At 47.1% G+C, this 9,987-nt stretch overlaps 1 protein-coding gene across 2 annotated transcripts; it reads right to left on the reverse strand.

Moving 5' to 3' along the window:
- Window positions 1-1,874: 1,874 nt before the first annotated feature.
- LOC127316997 (protein RADIALIS-like 4) lies at window positions 1,875-4,598 on the reverse strand. 2 transcript variants are annotated; one of them, XM_051347511.2, is made up of 3 exons: window positions 4,174-4,598; window positions 2,800-2,832; window positions 1,875-2,209 (listed from the first exon to the last, which is right to left on the reverse strand). In XM_051347511.2, the coding sequence occupies exons 1-3, from the start codon at window positions 4,440-4,442 to the stop codon at window positions 2,203-2,205; spliced, it is 309 nt and encodes a 102-aa protein (XP_051203471.1). In that variant the 5' UTR covers window positions 4,443-4,598; the 3' UTR covers window positions 1,875-2,202. The 2 variants fall into 2 exon arrangements, with proteins under 2 accessions (XP_051203471.1, XP_051203472.1); XM_051347512.2 differs by lacking the exon at window positions 2,800-2,832 and having other exon boundaries at window positions 4,174-4,566.
- Between the last annotated feature and the right edge of the window lie 5,389 nt (window positions 4,599-9,987).

The following is a 9,987-nucleotide window of genomic DNA, read 5'->3' on the forward strand; positions in this document are numbered from 1 at the left end:
TTTCTTCTCTTAGTTTTCACGTTTATTTACTCAATTAACTTGATTTTCTAGTAACTATAAAAAACACACTTGACAGGCAATCGGTACCTGCGCTCGCGAAAAGAATAGCATCCCCATACGACGGTGACAGATAGGCCCCAAAGGCAGTGCGCCCGCTCGGAGCAGCCACAAAACACCATTTTTAGGGAGCTTAGAGCATCTCCAGCCGCCTCCCCCAAAGCGTCCCCCAAAGGGATTTGGGGCGCACCGGACAAAAAATGCGTTCCAGCCGCGTCCTCCAAAGCCTATTTTTGTCCGGCGCGCCCCGATACAGTGTCCGGCGCCCCGAGCCCGTCCCCGTCCCACAGGGGACGCTCCGGGCACGCCGGACACAACGAAAAGCGAGGCGGGGAGTGGCGGGGCCGACCCGTCAGCGGCACAGTTAATTTTAACCTAACCGTCGCCTACCTCGCGACGGAAGTTATTCGCGCGCAGTGACACACGGCAGCATCTTTGCCTTAATGGCGACGGAGGGGCAGGCGAGACGTCTCGTCGGTGCTGCGCAGCCTCCACACGTCGCCGGCGTTCGCACGCCACCGCCCGTTCCCGCGCGATCTTCCCGCCTCTTCTCGTCTGTTCCCGCGCTTTCTTCCCGACGCCGGCGTTTATAAAAGGTCTCCCGGCTCATCAATGGTAGCCACCACACCCCGCCGGCAACAAACACAGCCCTCATCGCTCCACAGCCGTCTCCTCCATCACCAGTGGCAATGGCGAACCGCCCCGGCGATGGCCACTTCCCTCCACCGCCGTCTCCTCCACTTCCAGCCCGCCAGCGGTGTGCGGCACTCGGGGAGGCACTCGAGGAGGAGGCCCGCCAGCGGCATGAGGCGCAGCACGCGGCGGATCTAGCGGCGTTCCCCGCCCCTGCCTCCGCAGCTGAGGAGGACGCGATTGCAGCATCGTGGCAGGAGCAGCAGTGCGACACCGTTGCGGCGTTCGACGCCTCGACGGGACAAGAGGCGCGACGGCGCCGGTACCGGGAGGAGATGGAGCAGCGATGGGCTGATGAGCGCCGGCGCCAGCGCGATGAGCGGCAGGCGCTGTTCCGTGAACGGCGTGAGTCGATCGAGCGCCGGCGGCGTGAGTCGATCGAGCGCCAGCAGCAGGTGACGGCGGAGGAGCGTCGGCAGCGGGAGACGGCTCTGACGGCGCTATGGGGGAGGCGGGCGGACCAGTTGCCGGCGGAGGCCGACGCGTTTGCGGCGGCGATGATGGAGGCGCCAACAGATGTGGAGGAGGAGGCGCCAATGGAGGAGTAGGAGGCCGAGGCGGAGGAGACCGAGGTGGAGGACGACGACGACGACGAGTTCGAGTGGTCCGACGACGACGGGCCGCACCCGGACGAGACGGCCGATCAACAACGCGCCCTCGTCGAGTCCTTCGAGTCGGAGAAGAAGCTCCAGGACGACGCCCGTGCCCGCGAAGAGGCGCAGATTCGTCGCGCCATCGAGCTCTCCCTCCAGGGGACGGCGGAGGACGCGCGGCGGGAGCGGCACCGTCTGGCCACCGCCGAACGCAAGGAGAGGAGGCGCGCGCAGGAGGAGCTGCGGCGTAGGGGAGGCGACGACGGGGTGGGGCCGTTGAACGCGCCGCCGGGCGGTCAGTAGTCTAGGTTTAGATGAAATCTAGCCGTTTTCATTCAAACTTTGTAATATATAATCAAAATTGAATGAAAACCTTTATTTTCGTGCACAAATATTTATTTGGGGGTGGCGTTTGGGGGACGCGGTTGGGGAGCGACGTCCCCCAAACGCGGCACGAACAAAACACGTCCCCCAAACGCTCGATCCGGCGCGGTTTGGGGGACGGTTTGGGGGACGCGACTGGAGATGCTCTTAGTGCTCCTACATTAGATTATACCTCCGGCAGACCAGCTACCCATAGCTTGTGGTGGGACATATACACGTAGAGCAAAATATATGAAAGATACAGCTCCGATGCGGGGCTTGATTATGCCTAGGACTTTCTTTTTGCTTGGTCGTCGTGGTCATCATCATCATCATCGGAGCGCGCTAGGTAGCAGCTTTACCTACAGGACTACGGGATCACCATCACAATGGTGTGGGTCATCTGTATCTATTGTAGATAAGAGTACTGGTTTCATGCTGGAAAGGGATGAAGCTAGCTGTGTAAGACCAGCTCCTTCTTGCACCGGCCCAGCGATCACTGCCTGGAAAAACGACAAAACCAATCGAGGGTTAGTCAGGCTAACAAGCATGATGTAAAGATTGAAACAGAAATTGAGAAGCAGATGCCCAATTAACTGAAACTATATGGTAACGAGTCTCTATGATAACATATACTCCGTATCTGGGTGGCTTCAAAATATACCAAGTTTGACTGTTCCCTGTGAAGGGAAAGACATCGAGGTAGATTCCGACAAACAGAAAGCAAAGGGTGCTTTTCAGTGAAGGACATTAATTTGGAAACATTATATAGAAGGATCTAGGGACAAGGGGGAAAAAATCTGAGATTGGCATTTGTCCTGTACGTCCACATGCGAGAGAACAAAACATCAACTGCATAAGAGGAGCAGCACTACTTTATGTCCATGGAAAGGACAGCAAGCTTTAAGGGGCTGTGCTGCATGCTTTACATGCAAATCATCGGCAGGGTATGATGTGCTTAAAAACATAGGCTATTAGCCTAATAAAGATGTGCTGCTTTTCAGGTTAGTTGTCAGATAGACTGTAGGTTATGCGGTATCATGTCGTTCTTCACTGTCTTGAGGAGAAGATTTGACAAACCCAGTAAAATTACCTTGTAGGCAGATACATGTCCTTAGTCTTGATCCTAAGAGGAGACAGAAATTAACTGTATAAACATGACAGCAACTTACTAGACGAAATGTCTTTGAAACAATATAACATTTTGTTTATTTAGCAACACAAAGCATGATCGGATTTTAGGTGATCCACGATTATTTTGTTCATCTTTGAACTAAATGACTAAAGAAAGCACACTATTTTTTAGGAATAAAATGTCAGAGTTCTTGCAAAAAAATATATATTAAAACGTCAAATAAAAATAAAAAAACTAGGTATTGTCGATCTCCCTTTCACAAATCAAGAATTTCCTTCATGACCAGTTATGACTAAGTAATTCAGTAGTACTACCGATTCTCATGAAAGTGTTTAACCAGAATGCATAATATTTCTCAAATGGTATCACTAGATTCTGCATGATATCAGCTAGGAGCTCCTGTCTAGCTTAGGACAAACAAATTTTTAAGGACGATAGCGGAACAAGCTAGATCACGAAAATGAAAGAGCACATGTTCGCTTGCAAAGGAAAATGCTAGCATGTACTATTACTATGCGATTCTAACTAGTATGCATTCACATTGATTGGTTTTGTGTATAATTAATTAGGCAAGAATCCATGTTATACAACTGGGTGCATTAATAATGAAACTTGATCTCATGAACATGATAAGGATGTTTTCTAAAAACCGAATTTTCATCTTCTACAGGTAATATGATATACACTTTCCGTTATATGGATAACATAATGAATAAATGGATATAAATTGAAGAAACACATTCTCGTGACACTTCTAACTCGAAGGACATAAAGAGAGAGATAAAAACATATGCCTCACTTGTTAGAAAACTTAATCCATAGGAGCTTGTCAAAAAAAGCTTAGTTTCAGATGACAGAGAAGATGACCATAAGATAGATCATTACAAAGAAAAGTAACTTGAGGAATTAGTCTAGATCATTATTTCATCAAGAATAGCATACTCTAAATCTCACCCAGTCATGAGTCATGAGTCATGACCGCCACCGGGCTTGATCGTAGAATTTCTAGAGATCAAGCCTGTTTGTCAAGCACGGAGTTTGTACACACAAATACAATTTGGAATACATGGAAAGAAAAGGGCATAGAGAAGTCGTCTCTCACAAGGGAACAGCAAGATAACATATTAGGGGAGGAAAATGCATGACAGGATGGCCATGAAACAAGTAAAAGCTTCCAGCGCAAGTGACTGCACCCAGAATCCAGGCCGAAAGCAACACCGCCATTCGCACACACCAAACAACTAGTATGCAGTAGAGGATGGTCACTATGTAATGATGCATGCATGGATGCAATAGTCCGTAACTGAGAAAAGATTCAGACTTCTGTACTACCTCTGCTCCTGTCTTCTGCCACCGTCGCTGGAGCCCCAATTGGTGTTGCCGCTTCTAGTGCCGCTGCCGCCGTACTGGCGGAGGTCTCCTTCCTCAATGTGCTTCACGTCTTGTTCCAGCTCCTCATAGTGCCTTTTCACTTCCTCGGCGGACCTGCCGTCGCCCACATCCCGCGCCACCTTCTGCCAGCGGTCTGGCGTGTTCTCGTCGTACCTGGCTAGCACCTTCTCGAACAGCTTGTTCTGCCTCTTCGTCCATGGTGGACTCATGCTCTAGTGGCTTCTCAAGAAATACAATGGTAAGGTGAATTTTAATGGCTACTGGTACTACAACTACTAGTGCTACTAGATCACTGGCTTGGCTTGTGTTTGTATGCAACAAGAGCGAGGGCAGTGATGCGGCTTATATAGTGAGAGCGAGGAGAGGCTAGCTAGTTGGAGAATCATGCTTCGAAATGGTAGGGAGGTGAAATGGATGTGTTGGTGGTACCTGTAGGCAAATGAACGACAAGCTTGCATAGGAGCCACAAAAAGAAAGAGAGGAGTTTTCATTTCGTATTTTCATTACTTTGGTGTGTGCGAAATGAAATGCATGGAAGAATCAGGATCGCCTCAGGTCTGCTGGAGGAGGGAAGGACGCCCCTTTCATCTCTTTTTGTCTCGCATCTTCACTGAAACTATTTTTTCTTTTGTTCATTGGCAGAGCCCTCTAATACTTCAAGGAGGCTAATGACTACTATGATTATAATTACCATAGGCTAAATATACCTAAAGCACCAGGTTATTAGCGCACAAGGCAACATGATTCCTTGTGGCACTGTTCAAGCTTTAAGGGGCACAAATTATTACTATATATTATCACTACTATCAGAGAAACAATATTCCTAAAATATTATTTTTTTCAAATGATTCCCAAATGTGTTGGTACCTCTTGGTTGGACTCATAAATCAAACATACCGGACAGTGTAATTGAACAATGCACCGTACGACCTCTCCAACAAGCTTTCAAGTCCGAACCGAAGCAAAACAAATTACCGGATCCTTATATAGTCCTTACTAAGTGATACGTCCTGGACTTCCATTGAAGAATATTTAGGGCAACAAAAAGTTGGGTGCTGGGAATTTCGACGTACATTGATGTCTTTCTTTCTTAGAAAGCAAACGTACACTTATTGAATGTCTATTGTAGACACTAGGAACAAACGATATGCACCATCAGTTGCAGTTCATTAGCATGAATTATCTGTACTACGATTCCAGATTGTAAAAGCAGGACCATTTTTGCCATAGATTGGGTGAGAATTATTGTACCTTGTGGCTAGAAGCTAAATAAGTACGTAGCATTCTTGTGTTGACATTCACCCTACCCTCTGAAGCATAGATTTTCAAAGATTTCTTTGTCAGTCTGCCAATGATAGAATGTTGGACACGTTTTACAGGTCTTAGCCTTGGTCTGTATGATGTATACCACTCTTTACACGTAGACTTCTAACCTTTTAATGTTGAATCAGAGTGCCTCTCGTGACAAAGGATGAAGAAGCACCCAACTCATGAGGAACTAATGGAGATATTAATTTGTAATAAAAGGAACTAGTGGAGATTAACACAAAACCTTGTTGGGCTTTCTCTAGTCAGGACGATAAAGAAAGGAACAGAACATGCGTCCTTTTGGTCAGAAGTAATAGCAGAGTAGGTTCATCTCCCCTTCCATATGTTTATTCATCTGATTTCTCAACCCACGAGGGCTCATGGATACCAGGTGATGGATAAGTGATGTATAAAATTCATATCCACCCTGAAAATTTGTCTGTTCCTTTTGGGATGGCAGACAAACTGGATGCAGAGCTAACCTAGTTCCATTTGTAGAAACTGTACGATAGACAGATCTAACATGGTACTGTTATGGTGCAAGGCTTATTTGCAATCGTGGATTGTTAATTGGGTAAGACGTGTGCCCATGTGGGACAGCTAGATCTGATCCAAATCTTGAAATCTCCACGACCAAAAGTGAGGAGACTATAGTTGCACAGGGCAATGCTATATAACTGATAACAATAAAAACAATATCTGCCCTGATCTTAAGAATTTTGTATGCATTTGCAACATATCTTGAATTTCTTATCCATGCTCCAGTGGCTTCCCTTCAATTAATTAATTTTACTAACAAAATTGATTTCCATTTTAAGTTTTATGAAGTATAATTTAATATGCAGAACATAGCGTATGAATGTACACATATATAGGCTTTCTAAGTTCCAAGGTGGACTCGACTGCTGTTAATGTGTAAACTTACTATGATCAGGGTTTTGCTTGCAATTCCAGTGAATTATGATAAAATTTCTTACGTAAAACTGTTTACATACATCTTCCGTTTCATATGGGTGGTTTTTTTCGTAGTTCAGCAACTAACAGTTGCGGACAAAGATTGCTCCTGTAGTTATTCCCTCCTAATTATATTTACTTCCTTTAACTACTTCCCGATTTCAATTTCCATGAACGGAAATTGTTGTTTCTTGTGACTCAATTTTTTTTTCATCTGCTACTTATTTATTTAGAAAATTTAATTATGTCTTCTACTCAAGTACACATCATAAATATTGTTCAAACAACGATAAATATATTAAATCATAAAATCATAAAAGATTGTCCTTGTATCTCCATATTTTGTAGTCTTCTTCCACTTTTATGATATTCAAGGTTGGAATAAGTGTACATATAAAAAATTACACTAGTTTCTTAATTTATTTCGGTCGAACATGTTTTTTGCATGTGCACTGTCACACTAGTCGATCTGAAGTTTAAGTCAGAAAATAACTTAAGAATAAATATAGAATGAAGATGAGTGATATTCAAGCAATAGTATACATGAGAGTACACTACTTATTTCCCACAAAATAATAATCAAAACGGCACAACAGGTACCGAGGAGATTCCTCACAAAATAATACTAGCATAGTCCATACTGAGTTAATAGCATAAAACCACCACTTTGACGGTGAAATTTACCGTATACCACCACTTTTTGTTTGCGGGACAAAAAACCACCAGATTTTGCAAGGTTTTTTGCGGAATACACTAAACGCGAATTGAACGCGAATTGAACGCTAATTGACAGCGAATTAACAGGGAATCTGACAGGTGGGTCCCATTGTCAGCGCTGAGGTGGCAACGCTGTGCAGCAGTTTGCTGATGTGGACAGAGGCCCACGTGTCAGTCCACATTAAAAAAGTAAAAAAAAAATCCAAAAAGCATAAAATTGGGGAGGTTATCTCCTCCCGTGAACACCGGCAGCCGGCCGTCGGAGTACTCCCGCCGCCGCCCCAGTGAGAAGGACGACGCCGGCGAGGATATCCCCCAACGCCACCGTGCCCCCTGCAGCACCCGCGCCGGCGCGCCGCTGCCCCGAGCCAGCCACTAGCATCGCCGCCGTGTTCCGGCCTGCTCACCGCCGCTTCCCTTGCTCGCAGTCGAGTAGCACCGCCGCGGTCGAGCTGCGCCGTCGGGCCCTTGCTCGCAGTCGAGCAGCGCCGCCACGCCCTGGATTCCGCTGTGCGAGGCGCGATGCGTGAGATGGGGTCAGTCGTCGGACGTCGTGCACAAGCGCCGCCGCCCCTGCAGCGCCCGCGCCGCCGTCCCCTCACTTCAGGGCCATGCGCTGCCGCCGCACCCCAAAGCTCGCGGCCAAGCACCGCCGCCGCGCGACCCCGTCGCCCCCTCGCGTTGTGGCTAGGGCTCCCCGACGGGGCTGGGGAGGGGGACGGCCCGGGTTCGGCAGCGGGAAGGCCTGGGAGGAGGGGCAGACAGGCCTGGGAGGAGGGGCGCCCGCGCCGCCGTGCCCTCACTCCACGCCCATGGCGCGACGGCGGTGGCCAAGATGCTGCGGGAGGCACGGTCAACAATTTGGGATTTTTATTTATTCCAATTTTTTGCTTTTTGGGATTTTTTATTTTTTAATGTGACCTGACTTGTGGGCCCTATGTCCACATCAGCAAACTACTGCATAGTGTTTCCACCTCAGCGCTGACAATGGGACCGACCTATCAGATTCCCTGTCAATTCGCGTTCAATTCGTATTTAGCGCATTCTGTGAAAAACGTCGCAAAATGTGTGGTTTTTTGTCCCGCGAACGTAAAGTGGTGGTGTTCGGTAAATTTCACCATCAAAGTGGTGGTTTATGCTATTTACTCGTCCATACTCCATAGGTAAATCTATCCCTCCCAATGTAATGCTATTTCAATTCTTTCATTTCATATCACTAGTAGAAAAAGAGGCTTCCATCCACCCCCACTAGTCCCCAAAATATTCGAACCGCGACTAAAGGGGTCTTTAGTCGCGGTTCGGGAGGCGACCCGCGACCAAAGGTCTGGGCCCAGCGGGCTCAGTCGACAGCTGGGGGACGGGAGGGGCTTTAGTCGCGGTTGGCTACTAAAGGCCCACCCCTATAAATGCCATTCAGCACACTCACTTAGCCATTTGGTGCCACTTCTCTTCACAATCTTCACAAGGGGGTGGTGGGTTTTCTTTTGGTTCCTCTTATGCACACAAGGTATTCGATGAAATGCCCGAGAGCATGAAACAAACATGATATGAAGTGTCCGAGCCACACTTGAGCTTTCTCATTTATTTTTCCTCCTCGATCGCGGTCAGCAACTTGAACCTTTCATGTGTCATTGATAAAATATGCATGTGTGTAGTTCATTGTTTAATTTATATTATTTCTAGCTAGTTAGTTTAACAAAAGCATGATGGTTAATTATATACTTTATATAATAATAATGCAGATGAATCGGCAATGGATGTACGGTAACTGACTCTCCGGCGAGTTCGTTGCGGGTTTAAAAGATTTCCTCATAGTGGCTAATGCGAACAAGCAAGGGGGTTTTGTTATCTGTCCATGTGTTGGCTTTAAGAATCAGAAGGGTTACTCTTCCTCAAGAGACGTTCACATACACCTGCTTCGGCACGGTTTCATGCCAAGCTATAATTGTTGGACCAAGCATGGAGAAAGAGGGGTTAGAATGGAAGAAGATGAAGAAGGGGATGATATCATCGATGACAACTATCCTGATCATTTCAGTGATACTTTCATGGAGGATGCTGAAGGTGGGGAAGGTGAAGGGGAAGGTGAAGGGGAAGGTGAAGAAGAGGCACATGATGAGCCCGCTGATGATCTTGGTCGGACCATTGCTGATGCACAGAGACGCTGCGAAACTGAAAAGGAGAGGGAGAATTTGGATCGCATGTTAGAGGATCACAAAAAGTCGTTGTACCCAGGATGCGATAATGGTCTAAAAAACCTGGGCTGCACACTGGATTTGCTGAAATGGAAGGCACGAGAAGGTGTAGCTGACTCAGGATTTGAAAATTTGCTGAAAATGTTGAAGAATATGTTTCCAAAGAATAACGAGTTGCCCGCCAGTACGTACGAAGCAAAGAAGGTTGTCTGCCCTCTAGGTTTAGAGGTTCTGAAGATACATGCATGCATTAACGACTGCATCCTCTACCGTGGTGAATACGAGAATTTGAATGAATGCCCGGTATGCACTGCATTGCGTTATAAGATCAGAGGCGATGACCCTGGTGACGATGTTGAGGGAGAGAAACCCAGGAAGAGGGTTCCAGCCAAGGTGATGTGGTATACTCCGATAATACCACGGTTGAAACGTCTGTTCAGGAACAAAGAGCATGCCAAGTTGTTGCGATGGCACAAAGAGGACCGTAAGTCGGACGGGGAGTTGAGACACCCCGCTGATGGAACGCAATGGAGAAAGATCGATAGAGAGTTCAAAGATTTTGCAGCTGACGCAAGGAACA

This window comes from Lolium perenne, chromosome 7 (genome assembly GCF_019359855.2).
Source record: "Lolium perenne isolate Kyuss_39 chromosome 7, Kyuss_2.0, whole genome shotgun sequence".
Taxonomy (NCBI): Eukaryota; Viridiplantae; Streptophyta; class Magnoliopsida; order Poales; family Poaceae; genus Lolium; species Lolium perenne.

Excerpts from the sequence above, each read along its gene's own strand:
- LOC127316997 (XM_051347511.2), bottom strand. The coding sequence starts at position 4,442 with ATGAGTCCACCATGGACGAAGAGGCAGAACAAGCTGTTCGAGAAGGTG. Across the intron at positions 2,833-4,173 it reads GGCAGAAGACAGGAGCAGAG|GATCAAGACTAAGGACATGT; the intron begins GTAGTACAGAAG and ends GTCTCCTCTTAG.